Source organism: Elephas maximus, chromosome 12, assembly GCF_024166365.1.
Source record: "Elephas maximus indicus isolate mEleMax1 chromosome 12, mEleMax1 primary haplotype, whole genome shotgun sequence".
Lineage (NCBI taxonomy): Eukaryota > Metazoa > Chordata > Mammalia > Proboscidea > Elephantidae > Elephas > Elephas maximus.
In genome coordinates this window covers 61731135-61752349 of record NC_064830.1, presented here as the reverse complement: position 1 = coordinate 61752349, position 21215 = coordinate 61731135, and the positions used below count along the sequence as shown (strand labels likewise).

The 21215-nt window shown below is 42.5% G+C and overlaps 1 protein-coding gene across 3 annotated transcripts in view; it reads left to right on the top strand.

The window, feature by feature from the left end:
* The window catches only part of CREBBP (CREB binding protein), a 154087-nt gene that overhangs the window by 67869 nt on the left and 65003 nt on the right, over positions 1–21215 (top strand). For 2 of the 3 annotated variants that reach the window (XM_049903808.1, XM_049903810.1), the window contains exon 3: positions 804–980. The exons of the other annotated variant lie outside the window; for it this stretch is intronic. In XM_049903808.1, the coding sequence (XP_049759765.1) occupies positions 804–980 (177 nt within the window). The remainder of the gene's footprint in view (positions 1–803; positions 981–21215) is intronic. 3 annotated transcript variants of the gene reach the window in all.

The following is a 21215-nucleotide window of genomic DNA, read 5'->3' as shown; positions in this document are numbered from 1 at the left end:
CCATCACTATGAGGAGGCTGTGGGGAGAATCCCACTGAGGCTCCTTGAAGGAAACTCTGACCCCTCCGGGGGTCTTGCCTGCCGGGACCCCTTCCTCCCAGTTTCCAGATACAAACAAACCGGGACACCAGAAAAGTAGAAGCAAGCACTAGGCAGCAGATGGGACATTGCAACTTTGTGAAGAAGCAAAGGCAGATGACGGATCCCCAGGCACCTCTCCCTCAGTCAGCAGTATCAGCACATGCCAGTCTGTTTCCATTGATGCCCCCTCCCAGCTCCCACCCCTGCCTCACCAGATTATCTTAAAGCAATTCCCAGACATTGTATCATTTCATCTGTAACTATTTCTTCTGTGTATTTTGAACTAATGGAAACTTTCTTCAAATGGAATGTAATGGGGAACTTGAAAGCAACCAGTTCTTAGAGTAGTTCAGGATTAAACTGAAGGGGCTCCCCTTGGAAGGCTTGTTCTCCCAGTGATTTTCCTGACGTATCCTAATAAATCAGAAAATTTCTTGTGTGTCAAATTGACAGTTACAACGTAGGAGTGCCATCTTTTGGGGGGCGGTATTGAGAATGATGGGATCGAGGCAGCTGTTTGGTCTTCTGCTTTTAGTATATTGCCTTCTGAGCAGGTTGCTCTCATCATCATCCTCACTGGGAACCCTGATAATGAGCCTTTTATTTATAATTGAAATGAGGGTTTTACAGAAAATGATGACTTTTGCTTCCGTGAGTCTGAGCCCCTTTTCTTCTATAAGTGGTCTCATCCCAGAAGCCAACGTGCCCTCTTTCTGTTTCAGATGGGAATGACTGGTAGCTCGAGTCCCTTTGGACAACCCTTTAGTCAAACTGGAGGGCAGCAAATGGGCGCCACTGGAGTGAACCCCCAGCTGTCCAACAAGCAGAGCATGGTTAACAGCTTGCCTCCCTTCCCTACAGACATCAAGAATGCATCCGTCACCAACGTGCCAAACATGGTAAGTTGCCCTTGGCTCTTGCGCTTTGGGCCTCCAAAGGGTGCTTTGGCTTATGGATTTCACCTGCTAGCTGAAAATACGTAACTGATGTCTGCCATTGGGCAATAGGAAAGTAGCCCAGATTTCTTTTGACTGCTCTCTCTAAAGGGTTTTCAAGCTCTTGGTGATGAAGTGGAAGTAGGGTAGTAGTTTAAGCGTTATTCGGCCATTCCTCCCGAAGTTCCCTTTGTTGGTGGAGAGGATCCCTGTACATGAGTCGTCTTAGCCTTTCAGCTCTCCCCCTTGATTCTGTAATGGAGCAAGAGAATCTGGAGCCTGGCTTGCGTCACTTCTTCCACTTTGTTAGCCATTGAAGGTGTTTTAGGAGCCTGTTGCTCTGTGCTACGGTCCAGTAAAGGACAGTGATCTTCCAAGGACCACGCCGCACTTAGGAGACCTGACTTAGACTCCAGTGTCTTCAGTCTTCCTGAGGCTTCCCACCTGTAAACTAGAAGCTGTCCTTGCAGCCGCGCACCCAACTAAGTAAGATGTTAAGGGGGAAATATCTCCTTTTGCTCCATAAAACAGAATCTCTTTTAATAGAAGACTCGGGGTGGGGGGGGGTGCTTCTTATTGTGCTACCTCCATGTGCGCATCCGCCTGCTGCTGACTGACGTGCACGTGGGAGCCAGTAAAGGCCATGAACAGCTGCCTCTTCACTTCCCTGGACTTGTCTCTGGGGACCTGACCTTCCCAGTGCTATCATGTATTTCTGCAGCACAAATTTTGGGAAGACTCAGAAGAAAGCCAAGGGATTATGTTTAGAAAAGATAATTTTTTTTTAACTTTTTATTTTGAAATAATCTTAGATTTACAAAAGAGTTGTAGAGACAGTACAGAGAACCCTGTACTTTCTGCACCCAGCTCCCCCCAGTTATGCAGCCTTGGTACAGCTCTCAAAACTAGGAAGCGAACATTGAGTACAGTGCTTCTGAAAAAGCTGGAAAGCTGTTGGGAAGCACGGAGCATTGGATCTCTTTCTCCTAGTGCCTGATAAAAACAAAAAATGGGATGATAATCAAGGAGGTCTCTATTTCTTTTGATCATCTCCCCGTTGCTTTCCGTGACCTGCTTCTCTTTCTGGTAACTTTGTTTCTGGAGACAAGAACCTAAGACCAAGCCCAGTGCTCCTTGGCCCAGCCCCTCTGCGTTCTGGTGGCAACCCTGGCCCGTGTAAGGCTTGGGGGCTGGGCTGGGGACTTGGAGCTCTTCCTGGTCTCTCTTTTTGCTTTTCCTTTCCCAGTCCATAGAAAGCCCCTAGCGTTGGCCCCGTGCAGGGCTATCACCTGAGCAGGCTCAGTGACAAGGAGCAAACAAGGACTAAAGAGTAAAAGTGTCTGCTTTCTTCCCAGGCGTCTGTGTTTCAGTCTGGGAAACCATGACCTAACATTTCCTCCCCTCTTCTCTTTTAAAATCTCTCCCAGCCCTTCCTCTGCTATCCTCTCTTCTTTACCCACACCTTGGTGATGGAATCCTGTCACTCTGAGCGCCCCTCCTAGCCTTTGCTGCTGGGCTACACCTTCTGGGCAAGGTGTGTTTGTCAAGAGCAGTTCAGACTGGACTGGGAAGAGGTTTCTAGTCCCCTCCCACTGCACCCAGAGCTGGGGCTGTGGGCTCTAGGGTAGGGAGTCTCTTTGGGCACTGCTGACATTTGGGGCCATATCATTGTCGGTTGTAGGGGACTGTCCTGAGCACTGTAGGATGTTTAGCAGCATCCTTGGCCCCTACCCACTAGATGCCAGTAGCAACCTCCTCTCTCCCCGTCCCAAGCTGTGACAACCAAAATTGTCTTCAGACATGGCCAAGTGTCCCTGTGGGGCCGATTGTCCCCAGTGGAGAACCCCTGCTGTGGGGAATAGTTAGGGAAGGCAGTAGTAATGTATCTCATCCTTGTGTCTATCTTCCTGACATCTAACAGAAGTAAAATCAATCTTCCCTCCTTCCTTCCTTCCCTTCCCCTCAATCTCTCAGCCACTGTCTCTCTCTTTCTCTCTCAGTCTCATCAGGATCGTGGTAGGCTGAGGAGGTGTTTCAGTCTGTCTGCTCTGGGAGACACATGGCGTGCATTCGTGCTGTCTCGCTGGGGTCTGTGAGGCAGCGTGACTCAGTGACAGCTGTCAGCACTGCCAGGGAAAGACCTGGAAGCCTGGCACATAGGTGGTAACCGTGAGCACACACAGCTTGCCGACATCTTTCAAAGTGCTGTCACGCCCTGTGTCTTACCGTAGTCTTCAGACAGCCTATTGAGAGACTTCATTACATACCCATTTTACAGATGAGGAAATTAAAGCTTTGGGGAGGCTTTGGTTTGTCCAAGGCTATGTAGCTTCCTGTCTGCAAAGCCCACAGATCTTTTTAATTATGTGCTTGCTGGTATGTTTTGCAGCTCGAATCCACCAGGAATGCGTCATTGGTTGCTGCTCGCACAGCTTGTTTGCAGTTCTTTAAATGTGTTTTGTGGTCTTCCTTGAATTTTCTAAATTATATTTGTCTCCTTGAAGCAGATTTTACACAGTGAGGGAAAGCAGTTTCAGAACATATCGGTTACTTTGGGTTTTTTTTTTTTTTCTTCCTTGCTTTGGGCTGTAATCTCTTGAAGCCAAACTGTATTTGGTGAGCTAAACCACTTTGGTCAGCTGTTGATGTGGAGTCACCTGGAACCTGGTTGAGATCTTCACAGAATGATTGCAGCCAGCATGTTCCTTGGCCAAGGAGCCCTTGCTCTCTCCTCTCCTGGCTTCCTGAGGATTTCTGGTGGGCTGGCACTGATAGGGGACGGGGCTGTGGTCACTCATTTGATTTATATTTGTTGAGTGCCTTCTGGGTGCCCAGGTGCTGGACCAGGCACCAGAAGTACAGGTGTTAGTGACATAGAGTGGTCCCTCTTTCATGAAGTTGGGAGGGGGAGTATTATAAACAACATGCACACTGCCCCAGAGGCCCCAATAGCAGGCAGTGCTTGAGGTGAACAGAGGCGCCTTCCTAAATGGAGTGATGGAGAAGACCACACCAAGGAAGAGCACTTTGAAGGCAAGATTGGGGAACTGAGAAGAAGCTGGACACTCTGCAATACTGTGAATAAGTTGGTTTGTTTAGGGACTGGCAGAAGCCCAGTGGAGGGGTGAGTGGGATGAGTGGATGTCAAGAGACATATAGGAGCCACTCAGGGGGGCCCTGCAGGGGAAGGAGGCCGTGGACTTGCAGGAAAGTGATCTGCGGAGACAGGTTGAGGGAGGGTGAGCTCACTGCCATGGTCTACACTGGAGGTTGTAGTGGCTGGTGATCGCAGTGGGGATGGGAGACCATACAGGCTCTGCTAGGGTAGACAGTGTGGACTGAGCCAGCAACGTGGTGGGCAGTGGAACAGTTTCCTGAGCTAGAAGAGGCAGACTTGTAGAGAATGGTAACGAAGGAGATGGATTTGGTGATTCCACTTATACGAATTACTCTTGAGCTACCTGTGAGGGTCCAGGTGGAGATGCCAAGAGAGATGCGTGTTGAGGCACGGCTGCTGCTGCCAGTGGGGGTTCCCAGTAAACACATCGTAGTGAAGTTGTGGACACGTATGTGGTTCCTTAGGGGAGAGCAATGAGAAATGATGGGGCTAGAGACTGCAAGGGCATGGCTACATTCTTGCAGCCAAGAGAGGAAGGCTTTGAATAGTTGAGGTGGTGGCTGTGGAGACATTGTTGTCAGAATGTGCACATGGGGCAAAGGGAAGGCTTTCTTTGATTTGAGTTAGATGTAACCTGTGGTTGTGACGCCTAGGGATTCCCGAGCTCCGTGGCCCTCTACACCGTTCCCAACAATTCTTGTCTGCGAGGGTATTGTGTGGGGGTGCTGAAAGTCCCAAGGCCCTTTCTTTTATATATGCTTACATGCCTGCAGCCAGAATCCCCACTTTTTGGATGTAGAATATAGAACCCCTCTATCCTGGAGGGGAAGAACAAGCTCGGCATTTCTGAAGCTGAAAGAACTGAAGAAAAAACTCAAGTCTCAGGCTGCAGTATTGAAGGATTCTACGGGAAAAATATTGAATGATGCAGGAAGCATCAAAAGAAGATGGGAGATATACAGAGTCACTGTACCAAAAAGAATTGGTCGGTGTCCAACCATTTTAGGAGGTAGCATATGATCAAGGAAGAAGTCCAAGCTGCATGGAAGGCATTGGCGAAAAACAAAGCTCCAGGAATTCAGGGAATACCAATTGAGATGTTTCAACAAACCGATGCAGTGCTGGAGGTGTTTACTCATGTATATCAAGAAATTTGGAAGAGAGTTACCTGGCCAACTGACTGGAAGAGATCCATATATGTGGCCATTCCAAAGACAGGTGATCTCACAGAATGCTGAAATTATTGAACAATATCATAAATATCAGACACAAGTAAAATTTTGCCGAGGATCATTCAAAAGTGGTTGCAGCATTACATTGACAGGGAACTGCCAGGAATTCAAGCCCGATTCAGAAGAGGGTGTAGAATGAGGGATATCATTGCTGATGTCAGATGGATCCTAGCTGAAAGCAGAGAATACCAGAAAGATGTTTGCCTGTGTTGTATTTACTGTGCGGAGGCATTCAACTGTGTGGATCATAACAAATTATGGATAATATTACGAAGAGTGGGAGTTACAGAACACTTAATTATGCTCCTGAGGAATCTGCACTTAAATCAAGAGGTAGTCGTTAGAACAGAACTAGGGGATACTTCATGGTTTAAAGTCAGGGAAAGTGCGTCCAGGCTGTATCCTTTCACCATATTCATGCGGTCTGTATGCTGAGCAGATAACCTGAGAAGCTTGACTATATAAAGAAGAATGTAGCATCAGGATTGGAGGAAGACTCCTTAACAACCTGTGATATGCAGATGACGAAGCCTTGCTTGCTAAAAAGGGAAGAGGACTTGAAGCACTTACTGACGAAGATGAAAGACTGCAGCTTTCAGTATGGATTGTACCTCAACATAAAGAAAACAGTTGGACCAATAAACAACATTGTGATAAATGGAGAAAATATTGAAGTTGTCAAGGATTTCATTTTACTTGGATCCACAGTCAATGCCCATGGAAGCAGTAGTCAAGAAATCAAGTGATGTATTGGGCAAATCTGCAAAAGACCTCTTTAATGTGTTGAACAGCAAAGATGTGACGTTGAGGACTGAGGTGTGCCTGACTAAGCCATGATGTTTTCACTTGTCTCATATACATGTGAAAGCTGGACAGAGAGTAAGGAAGACAGAAGAATTGATGCCTTTGTATTATGGTGTTGGTGAAGCATACTGAATATACTGTGAACTGCAAGGAGAGTGAACAAATCTGTCTTGGAAGAAGTATAGCCTGTGTTTTTTAGACACAAGGACATGTCATCAGGAGGGACCAGTCCCTGGAGAAGGACATCACGCTTGGTAGAGTAGAGGGCTAGTGAAAAAGAAGAAGACCCTCAACAAGACGGATTGACACACTGGCAGCAACAGTGGCCTCAACCATAACGACTCTGAGGATGGCACAGGATTGGGCCATGTTTCGTTCTGTTAGATATAGGGCTGCTGTGAGTCAGAACCAACTCAACGGCACCTAACAACAACATCCTAGAGGACAGATATCTTCCCATTGCAATATACAGAAGGAAACAACCACTTTTTTCTAAATTTTCAGATATATCTCATTGCAGCTCTATCTTTGGCCATTTTATTCGTAGTTTCTTACTTTATACAGAGTTAAGCTTTGTTATAAATTTTGCCATATTTTTATTTTATTTCATGATTGTAAGAATCACTTTTTTTCACATTGTAGCATCTCTGAAACCAGGTTGTATTTTAGGCTTTGTTGAGTCTTAGATCTGAGGATATACAGAGTGGATAGTATTTCACTTACTTGTTCATAAATTGAGTAAGAGTAACATAACCGTTGAGAGTATACATTCTTATGCAGTTTTCCAGAATAGCTAACACGGGTGTAAGAATTTTTAAATTATTTGAACTGTGTTCATGAAAGCAGAGGCGTGGGTTTTGGCACGGTAGATGAGGTTAGGTCAGTGTTGTGGGAGCTGGGGCTGGGCGCTGAGTGGTGGGCTGCACACAAGGAAAGTGAAGCCATGAGGGCAAGTGAGGTGGTGATTTTCAAGGGAGAGGAGCCACTGGATTCCTTCTGGTGGGGGTCCGAGGCCAGCTAAACCCACAGTGCTCATTGACCATGGACAGTTCTATTAGATGAGCCAGTCAACTCCCTTCTGGCTTAAGCCATCGTGGATGGGCCTAGTGCCCTCTGCATCTTAGTCCCTTACGCCCGAATAGGGAAGGCCAGGTCATCCTGAACTTGTTGGTTAGGTCATTTCGAACCTTCAGGACAGGTCAGCATTGTTTCAAGAGAAGCGTTGTGTAGAAGTGAGGCATGGCTTGGATTTGTCTAGTCTTAGGAAGTTTAGGGACTGGGGAGGAGGGGGCTCACCGTCAGGTCTCCCCACGCTGTCTTCTGCCAGGGATCCCAGAGTGGTGTCCTGTGAACGTTTTAGGTGAACATTGACAGTGCAGATTAGTTTCTCATTCCAAAATTTAAACACTAGGAGGCAGGGCCAAGATGGCAGAATAGCCGGGCACTTCCTGCGATCCCTCTTACAACAAAGACCTGAAAAAAACAAGTGAAACAATTATATTTATGACAACCTAGGAACCCTGAACATCAAACGCAAAGTTAGAAAATAGACTGAGTGGCAGGAGCAGGGAGAGACAGTTCAGAAGCGGAGAGGAGTTACTGGACCTGAATCGCTGGGATCCCTCAGGCACCATTCCCGGAAGCGACTGTGGCGGGCTGGTGGTATCGTTTGGCCGCAGTTTCCTCAGGGAGAAGCAGCCAACCACACAGCCTACTCATACCTCCAGAACCAGAGGAGAACAGCGCTCTCTGCAAAAGCTAAGTACTCGCGTATATTTTAGTGCACCCCTAGCCTTCAAGCCGGCTTCAGTGGCTTTTGACTTCCCTGGGCCTGAGGTAGGCCATGTTGAGTGCCCCAAGCCATCCTCACGTCCTTGGAGTAGAAATAAATTCACAATGGGGAAAAAGATAATTTCCAGCTCCACTAACTGGGGGAGCTCAGGACAGAAGCGACTCCTGTCCCAGTATGAACGGTCCGTGGACTTTGAATACCTTTCCCTCCTGCATGGACCTGTGTGGGCCTATTTCAGGAGAACAGGCCCTTGTTGGCAGACTACAGCCGTTTCAGCTGTGCGATGAAGAGGTGGGTGTTTGATATTTGACACCACTTTGCCTATTAAATAGGGTCCTCACCTACCCACATCAAGGGTGTAAGAAATGGTGGCTCTACTCAGGTTACCCAGCCAGCCACAAAAGGGGTCCAAGGATAACTGGTACCTCCCAGTCTTTACAAACAAAAGCATTGGGTGCCCATGGCCCATCTGCAGAACCCACCCACCTATACACTCCAGGGAACAGGGACACATTTTACTCACAGATATTTGGGGGACGATTCTCAGTCCCCTGCCTTGTTCAGAGTGTGACCTCTGCTGCAACCAGATACCGGTACCTACACCAATCACCCCTGCCCCTCTAAGACTGTACGACAGAGCTGTACCACAAACTTGACGATCAGCTACCTGGACACCTGAGCTGAATTCATACAAGAAAAGTGAATGGACTCCTAGACTGATATACCTGATAACAGCTCTAGCCATCTGGTGACAAGATGTCAGAGTTTCAAAGGTGAAAATAATCACCCTATCATACTCAAGCAACCTATTTGAGCATATCAAAACAAAACAAATCAAGAAGCAAGTAAGCAAACATAAAATAAATAAACTGCTAAAATAACTTATAGCTTGGAGACAACAGGCATATCAAGGCACATAAAGAAGCAGACCATGATTGCCTCAACAAGCTCTCAAAACAATCAACGGATCTTCTGGATGAAGGTGCCTTCCTGGAATTACCGGATGCAGAATTCAAAAGATTAATATACAGAGCTCTTCAAGACATCAGGAACAAAATTAGGAAGATCATACCTATTTATAATTATGCTGAATGTAAATGGACTAAATGCAACAATAATGAGACAGTGGCAGAATGGATAAAAAACACGATCCATCTATATGCTACCTACAAGAGACACACCTTAGACTTAGAAAAAGCCAAGGAACACACAGGCAAAGTAGTTGAAGAAATAAAAAAGGTTATTCAAGAACATAATGAAAACCTTAATAAGCTGCAAGAATCCATAGATAGATAGTAATCAGAAATTCAGAAGATTAACAATAAAATTACAGAATTAGACAACTCAGTAGAAAGTCAGAGGAGCAGAATTGAGCAAGTGGAAGGCAGAATTGGTGAGCCTGAAGATAAAGCACTTAGCACCAATATATTTGAAGAAAAATCAGATTAAAGAATTTTTTAAAAATTAAGAAACCTTAAGAATCATGTGGGACTCTATCAAGAGAAATAACCTACCAGTGATAGGAGTACCAGAACAGAGAGACAACAGAAAATACAGAGAGAATTGTTGAAGATTTGTCAGCAGAAAACTTCCCTGATATCATGAAAGATGAGAAGATACGTATCCAAGATGCCCATCGAACTCCGCATAAGGTAGATCTCAAAAGAAAGGCACCAAGACATATTATAATCAAACTTGCCAAAACCTAAGATAGAGAATTTTAAGAGCAGTGAGGGATAAACAAAAAGTCACCTAGAAAGGAGAGTCACTAAGAATAAGCTCAGAATACTCAGCAGAAACCATGCAGCCAAGAAGGCAATGGGATGACTTATACAAAGCATTGAAGGAAAAAAATTGCAAGCCAAGAACCATAAATCCAGCAAAACTGTCTCTCAAATATGAAGCTGAAATTAGGACACATCCAGATAAGCAGAAGTTTAGGGAATTCATAAAAACCAAACCAAAACTACAAGAAATACTAAAGGGAGTTCTTTGGTTAGAAGATCAATAATATTAGGTATCAACCCAAGACCAGAACCCTGGACAGAGCAATCAGATGTCAGCCTAGACAGGTAAATCACAAAAATAAATCAAGATAAAAAAACGCTCACAACAGAGAAACAGCGGTGTCATTATGTAAAAGAAGACAATATTAATAAAATAAAGAGGGATTAAGAAATGTAGTCACAGATCTTTCATATGGAGAGGACGAGAAGACAATATAAACCAATAAAAGTAGGTTCAAATTTAGAAAAATAGAGGTAAATATTAAGGTAACCACAAAGGAGACTATCCTACTCATCAAAATAAAATACAAGAAAAAAGTACACATCAGAAACAAAATCAACTGCAACGAATAAGAGAAAAAGGCAATATAAAATTATTCAGCACAAAAAATCAGGTGGGAAAAGAAACTGTCAACAACACAAAAAGACATCAAAATGACAGCACTAAACTCATACCTATCTGTAATTACACTGAATATAAATGGACTAAATGCAACAATAAAGATACAGAGTGGCAGAATGGATTAAAAAAAACACTGTCCATCTGTATGCTGCCTACAAGAGACACACCTTAGACTTAGAGACACAAACTAAAACTCAAAGGATGGAAAAAAATATATCAATCAAAAAAAAGCAGGAGTGGCAATATTAATTTCTGACCAAATAGACTTTAAAGTTTGATCCACCACAAAGGACAAGGAAGGACACTATATAATGATTAAAGGGACAGTATACCAGGAGGATATAACCATGTTCAACATCCGTGCACCCAATGACAGGGGCTGCAAGATACATAAAATAAACTCTATCAGCGTTGAAAAGTGAGATAGACAGCTCCACAATTATAGTAGGAGGCTTCAACACACCACTTTCGGTGAAAGACAAGACATCCAGAAAGAAGCTCAGTAAAGACATGGAAGATCTAACTGCCACAGTCAACCAACTTGAGCTCATAGACATACACAGAACACTCCACCCAACAGCATCCAAGTCTACTTTCTTTTCTAGTGCACATGGAACATTCTCTAGAAGAGACCACATATCAGGTCATAAAGCAAGCCTTAGTAGAATCCAAAACATTGAAATATTACAAAGCATCTTCTCTGACCATAAGGCCATAAAAGTGGAAATCAGTAACAGAAAAAGCAGGGAAAAGAAATCAAACACTTGGAAAGTGAGCAATACCCTGCTCAAAAAGGACTAGGTTATAGAACACATGAAGGATGGAATAAAGAAATTCATAGAATCCAATGAGAATGAAAACGTTTCCTATCAGAACCTTTGGGACACAGCTAAAGCAGTGCTCAGAGGTCAATTTATATCAATAAATGCACACATCCAAAAAGAAGAAAGGGCAAAAATCAAAGAACTGTCCCTATAACTTGAACATAGAGAAACAGAGCACCAGAAGAAAGCAAATAATAAAAATTAGAGCAGAATTAAATGAAATAGAAAACAAAAACAATTGAAAGAGTTAACAAGACCAAAAGCTGGGTCTTTGAAAAAATTAACAAAATTGATAAACCATTGGCCAAACTGACCAAAGAAGAACAGAAGAGGAAGCAAATAACCCAAATAATAAATGAGATGGGTAATATTACAACAGACCCAACTGAAATTAAAAGAATCATATCAGATTACTATGAAAAATTATACTCTAACAAATTTGAAAACCTAGAAGAAAGGGATGAATTGCTAGAAATACACTGCCTGCCTAAACTAACACAAACAGAGGTAGAACAACTAAATAGACCCATAACAAAAGAAGTGATTGAAAAGGTGATCAAAAAACTCCCACTAAAAAAAAGCCCTGGCCCGGACGGCTTCACTGCAGAGTTCTACCAAACTTTCAGAGAAGAGTTAACACCACTACTACTAAAGGTATTTCAAAGCATAGAAGATGATGGAATACTACCTGACTCATTCTATGAAGTCCTGATACCAAAACCAGGCAAAGACACCACAAAAAAAGAAAATTACAGGCCTATATCCCCATAAACATAGACGCAAAAATCCTCAACAAAATTCTAGCCAATAGAATTCAACAACGTATCAAAAAAAAAAAAAATCCACCACAATCAAGTGGGATTTATACCACGTATGCAAGGTTGGTTTAATATTAGAAACACCATTAATGTAATCCACCATATAAATAAAACAAAAGATAAAAACCACATGATCTTGTACATTGATGCAGCAGAAAAGGCATTTGACAAAGTCCAACATCCATTCATGATAAAAACTCTCAGCAAAATAGGAATTGAAGGAAAATTCCTCAACATGATAAAGGGCATTTATACAACAGCCAGCATTATTCTAAATGGAGAGAGCCTGAAAGCATTTCCCTTGAGAATGGGAACCAGACAAGGATGCCCTTTATCACCGCTCTTATTCAACGTTGTGTTAGAGGTCCTAGCCAGAGCAGTTAGGCTAGACAAAGATATAAAGGGCATCCGGATTAGCAAGGAAGAAGTAAAATTATCTCTATTTGCAGATGACATGATCTTATACACAGAAAACCCCAGAGAATCCTCAAGAAAATTGCTGAAACTGATAGTTCAGCAGAGTATCAGGATACAAGATAAACGTACAAAAATCAGTCGGCTTCCTCTACACCAACAAAGAGAACATCGAGGAGGAAATCACCAAATCAGTACCATTTACAGCAGCCCCCAAGAAGATAAAATTAGGAGTAAATCTTACAAGAGATGTAAAAGACTTATACAAAGAAAACTGCAATACGCTACTGTAAGAAACCAAAGGTGACCTACATAAGTGGAAAAACATACTTTGCTCATGGATAGGAAGACTTACCATTGTAAAAATGTGTATTCTAACAAAAGCAATCTAGAGATACAATGCAATTCCGATTCAAATTCCAACGATATTTTTTAATAAGATGGAGAAACAAATCACCAATTTCATATGGAAGGGAAAGGGGCACCGGGTAAGTAAAGCATTACTGAAAAAGAAAAACAAAGTGGAACGCATCACTCTACCTGATTTTAGAGCCTATTATGCTGCCACAGTAGTCAAAACAGCCTGGTACTGGTACAACAACAGATACATAGACCAATGAAACAGAACTGAGAATCAGACATAAATCCATCCACATATGAGCAGCTGATATTTGACAAAGGCCCAAAGTCAGTTAAATGGGGAAAAGATAGTCTGTTTAACAAATGGTGCTGGCATAACTGGATATCCATCTGCAAAAAAATAAAACAAGACCCATATCTCACACCATGCACAAAAACCAGTTTAAAATTGGTCAAAGACCTAAATATAAAACCTAAAACGATAAAGATCATGGAAGAAAAAATAGGGACAACGCTAGGAGCCCTAATACATGGCATAAACAGTATACAAAACATTACTAAAAATGCCAGAGAAAAACTAGATAACTGGAAAAAAAAAAATGAAGCACCTATGCTCATCCAAAGACTTCACCAAAAGAGTAAAAAGATTACCTACAGACTGGGGAAAAGGCTTTAGCTATGACATTTCCGATCAGCGTCTGATCTCTAAAATCTACATGATACTGCAAAAACTCAACTACAAAGAGACAATCCAGTTCAAAAATGGTCAAAGAATATGAACAGGCACTTCACTAAAGAAGACATTCAGGTAGCTAACAGATACATGAGGAAATGCTTACGATCATTACCCATTAGAGAAAGGCAAATCAAAACTACAGTAAGATTCCATCTCACTCCAGCAAGGCCGGCATGAACCCAAAAAACACAAAATAGTAAATGTTGGAGAGGTTGTGGAGAGACTGGAACACTTATACACTGCTGGTGGGAGTATAAAATGGTTCAGCCACTTTGGAAATCAATTTGGCACTTCCTTAAAAAGCTAGAAAGAGAAATACCATACAATCCAGCTATCCCACTCCTTGGAATATATCCTAATGAAATAAGAGCCTTTACACGAACAGATATATGCACACCCATGTTTATTGCAGCTCTGTTTACAATAGCAAAAAGATGGAAGCAACCAAGGTGCCCATCAGCTGATGAATGGATCAATAAATTATGGTATATTCACACAATGGAATACTACACATTGATAAAGAACAATGATGAATCCATGAAACATTTCATAACATCAAGGAATCTGGAAGGCGTTATGCTGAATGAAATTAGTCAGTTGCAAAAGGACAAATATTGTATAAGACCACTATTATAAGAACTCTAGAAATAGTTTAAACAGAGAAGAAAATACTCTTTCATCATTACAAGAAGAGGGAGGGAGAAGAGTTGTCACTATTTAGATAGTAGATAAGAATTAGGTGAAGAGAAAGAGAACACAATACAGGCGAGGTCACCACAACTGGACTAAACCAAAAGCAAAGAAATTTCCTGAATAAACTGACTGCTTTGAAGGCCATCGTAGCAGGGGCAGGGGCCTGGGGACCATGGTTTCAGGGGGCACCTACATCAATTGGCATAATAAAATCTATTAAGAAAACATTCTGCATCCCACTTTGGAGAGAGGCGTCTGGGGTCTTAAAAGGTAGCAAGTGGCCATCTAAGATGGATCAGTGGGTCTCAACCCCCCTGGAGCAAAGGAGAATGAAGAACACCAAAGACAAGGTAATTATGAGCCCAAGAAAGAGAAAGGGCCACATAAACCAGCGACTACATCATCCTGAGACCAGAAGAACTAGATGGTGCCCAGCTACAACCGATGACTGCCCTGACAGGGACCACAACAGAGAACCCCTGAGGGAGCAGGAGAGCAGTGGGATGCAGACCCCAAATTCTCATAAAAAGACCAAACTTAAGGGTCTGACTGAGACTAGAAGGACCCCAGAGGTCATGGCTCCCAGACTTTCCGTTAGCTCAGGACAGGAGCCATTCCCAAAGCCAACTCTTCAGACAGGGATTGAACTGGACTATGGGATAGAAAATGATACTGGTGAAAAGTGAGCTTCTTGGATCTAGTAGACACATGAGACTATGTGGGCAGCTCCTGTCTGGAGGGGAGATGAGAAGGCAGAGGAGGTCAGAAGCTGGACGAATGAACAGGAGAATAGAGAGTGGAGGGAAGGGGTGTGCTGTCTCATTAGGGGGAGAACAATTAGGAGGATATAGCAAGGTGTGTATAAATTTTTATATGAGAGTCTTACTTGATTTGTAAACTTTCACTTAAGGTACAATAAAAGCTGGAAAAAAAAAAGAGAGAGACCTTGGCAGGACACATAGACCTTATCTAAAACCTTACTGGAATGTTTAAAACTGAGGCCTGTGCTACTGCCTAAACTTGTCTACAATGGTCAGGTTACTTGTACTGCCTTGTTATATCTCTTCATGTCGTGAGGCTTCCCACGCCACCCCATCCCAAATAATAACAATAGTAAAATATTTTAAACTATGATTCTTCAAAGAAAAAAATTATACAGAAATTGTTCTGTGACATTGGTTGCAATACCCACAATGTGTCAGTACTCTCTCCCGTTCCCTCTCCACCCCAGGTTTCCCCTGTACATTTGTCCAGTTTTCCTGTCCCTTCCTGCGTTCTTGCCTTTGCTTTTGGGCAGGTGTTGCCTGTTTGGTCTTGTATACTTGATTGAACTAGGAAGCATGTTCCTCACATGTGTTACTGTTTTATAGGCCTGTCTAACCTTTGAAAGGTGGACTCTGAGGTGGACTTAATTCTGAGTTAGCAGGGTGTCCAGGGTCCATAGTTGCAGGGGTTCTATGAGCATTATTTCTAATGTGAAGTGAGAATGTGTGATTTTTTTTTTTTTTTGGAGAAAATTTTAAGAGCTACATTTGGGAGACCTTACTGTCCTTGAAGGTGTCCTACAGGAGAGACACCACAAGTGCCACTTTTTTAAAGGCAATTCTGAGAGTAACATGGTGACTCGGTTTGCCCAAGTGTCAGAGAATGTGGCGTGGAGGCTCTGTACGAGGCCCTGGGCAGCTGCTGCCCCATGTCATCGTGGGAGGAGAGCGTGGCTGGTGGAGGACTGTTCACGTGGAAGGCTTGTAGAGTTGTCCTCATGTCCTGGGACAGTGATGTTGGCCGTGTTTGGGTGGCGAGCCATAGATGTGGCCTTCCAGCAAAAGCCATCCCACCAGGACGTCAGTTCCTGTTACCAGGACCTTCCAGGGCTGGGGAGCATGCATGTCAATTTGATGGGTGAAAATGAAGTCAAACTAGTTGGATTTGCATTTCTTTGATTACTAGGGAAAAATTAAAAGTATTTTTGTTTCTAGAAATGCACTTGTTTTAGGTCTTTAGTCCCTGCCCTTCCCTGGTGGTTCTGTTAGATACTAATAGAACATTTCCTAAATCAAGAGGCAGCTTTCCATGGAGGCAGTGCTACCGAGGAGCTCTGGGTGGGCTCTGCCTTGGGCCCCCTGCTCGGCCACCTTCAGCTTGGGGCCTGCCTACCTTCTCTGGGGATTGAGAGGCTAGTCAGGAAGTTGTTCCTCCCTGAGGGACAGGCCGGTAAGCATTGAATGAGCTGCTGCTCCCTGACACCAGCCTGCCTGACAGGAAGAGTTTGGGAAGGCAAGATGATGGGCCAGCAGGGGATGGAGCAGAGAAGAAGTAAGATTGCTGTGTCTTGTGTTTTTCCAGTATGTGTTTTCTTGGATTGTTTGCCTTTTGGCTTGTTCCCAGTGGTGTTAGTCTGAGAGCGATTGCACTTTTTATGTACTTAGACCCCTTACTTGTCCCTTTATGACTGTGCCCTTCCCTGCATGAGAATCATCGGGGTACTTGTTTCTCTTAAATGTTTTCTTTTTATTTGAGTAGTAAACGTGCACGTGTGTTCATTTTAGAAAATTTGGGAAAAAGTATAAAGTTAAAAATGATCGAGCATCCCCGACAGAGCTTCTAAAAATAAAAATGCCCTGGGTTCTACCCTAGACTTGTGAATCGTGTCCTCCAGGTGGGAGGGATCGGGAATCTGTGTTTTTGAAAGATTATTGGTGACTGAATCACTGCTTCATGTTTTTGACTAAGGCTTTTACCACTTACACATTACGAAAGTATTCATCTTAATTTTTCTGTAGTACTTTCACAATTTTATGTTTACTTCCTCATCATTTTCTATTGATTATTCTGATAGCATTTTTCCATAACTTTCCCCCAAGTGAAATATTTTTTGGTTATAAAAATAGAGGTGTTGTAAAACATTCAAACAATATACAGTTAAATGAAGTAAAAAGTGAAAGACATCTCCCCACACACACATAACCCCATCCCTGCCCAGGGAGAACCGCTGTCTAGTCTTACAGAGATTTTTCTAAGAACATATACAGACATAACAGGGTTTACCTTATTATTTTGGCCGCAAATAACAACGATACATCATGTCGGATCTCACAATTTTTGTCGGTTGAGAATTGGGGCAGGGCTCAGCTGGGCCGTTCTGCTCCACATGTCTTTGACTGCGGCCATGGTAAAGGCCAGACACAGGGACAAAAGCTAAGTCTTCTGGTCCATTTTGCTGTTGACTCAGCTTCACTCACCCTCCAGGTTGCTTTTGAGATACATGTAAACATGCGTAGAGCTCATTAAACCACACTTTGGCCTCTGTCCCCAGGTAGACGAATCATAGACCAAGTTTCACATGTACATGCTGAGGTTCCAGCATATGGCTAGCTGTAGTTCAGTGATCCTATTAGGGACATCCCAAATGAATGAATGGATAAACAAATTATGGTATAGTCACACAATGATAATAATGATGAGTCCGTGAAACATTTCACAGCATGGTTGAATCTGGAAGGCATTATGCTGAGTGAAATTAGTCAGTCACAAAAGGACAAATATTGTATGAGACCACTATTACAAGAACTCATGAAAAGGTTTAAACACAGAAGAGAACGTTTTTTAACGAGGGTGGGAAGGGAGGAAGAAGGGAATTCACTAACTAGATAGTAGACAAGAATTAATCTTAGGTGAAAGGAAGGACAACACACAATACAGGGTAAGTCAGCACCACTGGACTAAACCAAAAGCTAAGAAGTTTCCTGAACACAGCCAAACACCCTGAGGGACAGTGTAGCAAGGGCGAGAGTCTGGTGACCATGATTTCAGGGGACACCTAGGTCAATTGGCATAACAAAGTTTATTAAGAAAACATTATGCATCGCACTTTGGTGAATGACATCTGGGGTCTTAAAAGCTGGGGAGCGGCCATCTAAGATGCATCAATTGGTCCGAGCCCACCTGGAACAAAGAAGAATGGAAAACACCAAAGACATGAGGAAAATATTAGCCCAGGAGACAAAACGGCTACATAAACTAGAGACTCTATCAGCCTGAGACTGGAAGAACTAGCTGGTGCCCGGCTACCACCAATGACCGCCCTGACAAGGAACACAACAGAGAGTCCTTGACAGAGCAGGAGAAAAGTGGGGTGCAGAACTCAAATTCATGTAAAAAGACCAGACTTAATGGTCTGACTGAGACTACAGGAACCCCAAAAGACATGGCCCCTGGACTCTCTGTTAACCCAGGACTAAAACCATTCCCAAAGCCAACTCTTCAGACAAAGAATAGACTGGAGTATAAGACATAAAATGATACTCATGAAGAGTGTGCTTCTTAGTTCAAGTAGATACACGAGACTAAATGGGCAGCTGCTGTCCTGAGGCGAGACGAGAAGGCAGAAAGGGGTAGGAGCTTGTTGAATGGACATGGGAAATCGGGGGGCGCGGGGGCGGGGAGAAATGTACGTTGTAGGGATAGCAACTAGAGTCACATAACAATGAGTGTATAAATTTTTGTATGAGAAACTAACTTGAGCTGTAAACTTTCACCTAAGGCACAATTAAAAAAAAAAAAAGAAAAATTCTAAATGAGAAGTAGTAGGTTAATTTGTAACTTACAGATAACCTGCTTCTAATTTAATTGTAAGGTTTTTACCTAATTTTTGTGTGATTTATGTTTGTGTACATAGCATTTCTGTATTTTAAAAAACAGAGGGAGGCCAGCTGGCCTGGTTTTTTCCAACAAGTCAGCTTTATAGTAAATGGAGGGTGGGGGGGCAAAGTGGCAGTAGATGAAGAACCTTACAAAAACTACAAATAAATATAGAGGGTGACCCTTAATTGGGCTCTGATTGTGTAAACCAACTGTAAAAGATGCTTTTGGACAACAGGAGAACTCTTAGTGTAGACTAGGTATTAACTAATATTAAAAAATTGTTGATTTTATTAGGTGTAATAATAGTATACTTTGAAATTTTTTTAAGTACAAAAATACTTTCCTCAGATTCTTCTATATCTTTCCTCCTATTGATTTCTGGCTGGACCTTCTAAATCCAGGGGGATGAGCTGATCTATGGGGAGATTTAGCATTATCACTGAATACCAGCAGAGGTATAGTGAGAGCAGAGACTTCCAAAAACAACCTGTGAAAATGGGAAGTGCCACAACCTTCCTGGAGAATAATTTGGCAACATGTATCAGGAGAGAGCTTTAATGATGGCCCTGTCTCGATTCACTATTTCCACATCTCAGAATCCAGCCACGGAAAATAAGAGCAGAGGTTTACCTATAAGATTATTTTGTTTACTGAAACTTTATTGAAAATTTTCAGTAACGGCAACAGAATGGGAACCGTTTAAATGCCCAGCAATGGGAGATTGGTTAAATGGATGTACACAGCCCTACAGAGAAGGGCCGGATGTGGACTGAAAATCTTACTGCACGAGACAGCTTAGTGGCATGGGACAATGCTGTGGGTAATCCTAAGCAAAGCATGTTTGGATGCAAGACTATCTAGACTGTGGCTCATACATGTATGTGTACACAAGAAAAAATACTGGAAGAAAAACACATGAATACTTTATTCTTTAACAGTAATCTCCTGGCTATGGACTCTAGGTGATGTTAGTTACTTTATTAATCATCCTGTTGGCTTCCTGATTTTCTACAGTGTACATATAACCCAGAAACCCAGTGCCGTCGAGTCGAATATACTGCTTTTATTTCCTAAACATAAGGAAAGGAAGCTGTTTTCTCCTAGGATTTCAGTACTTACTCTGCTGTCAGGATGCCCCATGGCCTTGCTGAGGCTCCCAGTGATTATGCACCTGAGTGGAGCCACCCTGCCTCTCTGTACACATTATCTTCTAGTTCACAAACGGGTAGAATCAAACAGAAAACTACATCCTTTTTAAAACAAGCTCTGATTCTTTAAGATATGCTTTTATAGGTTTTTCCCCCATCCTAATTACAGATACGTAGTTTTGATTCTTAATTTTAAAAAAAATAGAGTAATAAGTGTTGTGAAATCAAGCTGAGAGCCTTAGGGTATCATATTTTTGGAAGGGTGAAAACCCCTGAATTATGGATTATTTGGTTGCATATTACCCAGTGCCATCGAGCTGATTCATATATACATACATATTAGGAACATATTAAGAACATTATATGTCTCTTGTTTCATAAGTCTCTGTAGTAAGTTCTCCTGAAGAACATTCGTAGTTTAAAGAATAAGAAGACCCTATAGGTCACCCCTTCCCTTTTCATTTTTTTCTTTTCAGTCAAGAAATACGCTTAGTATGGCTTGTTCTTTTGGACAGATGAAAACACGTTAAACTATTTCTGTACTTTTAGCAGCTCAGCAAAAACTTCTTGGAAAAATTATTGTTAAACATCTGAGTAGAAATTTTAATGGCAGGAAAACATTCTTAAAACAAAAGCAGAAAAAGCATTAAAAACAATAGTGCTGGCTGGTAATATTAAGGAAAAGTGTACTTTTAGGAGAGGTGGTGAACACGGTAAAATCAAGCTGTGCATATTGTCCTTCTGGCCACCTGAGTGTGAAATCTGGAGGATGTTTCTGATTCTTTTTGCTACATGGGATATTTGCAGCACGTCACAGTTGATCGGGCTAGGGCAATCTTTTTAATTAGCCCGAACCATATGAAACTGCCATTTGGCCATTTGGGAACTTCACAGACAGCAGTTTCGTATGTTTCTGCCTGATACTCTACACAGCTTTTCCTGTAACGGTGTATTTATAGGGTGAGTTGGGTTTTGATTACTGCAGTTAAGAGTAAGTGTCATTTTCATGCTCCAATGATAATCTGTGCGAGTAGACCTTAATCAGTCTTGCCTCTGTGCTTCTTGATCTTCCTTAAAGTTGTTGATGGATTAGTGAGAAATACATCAACTTTCTTCTCTGTGGCTGGTTTATAGTGTGATGGTATTACCCATCAGCTTTAATTATTGGTTTAAAAAACAATTAACAAACATGAACTGAACCTCTGTG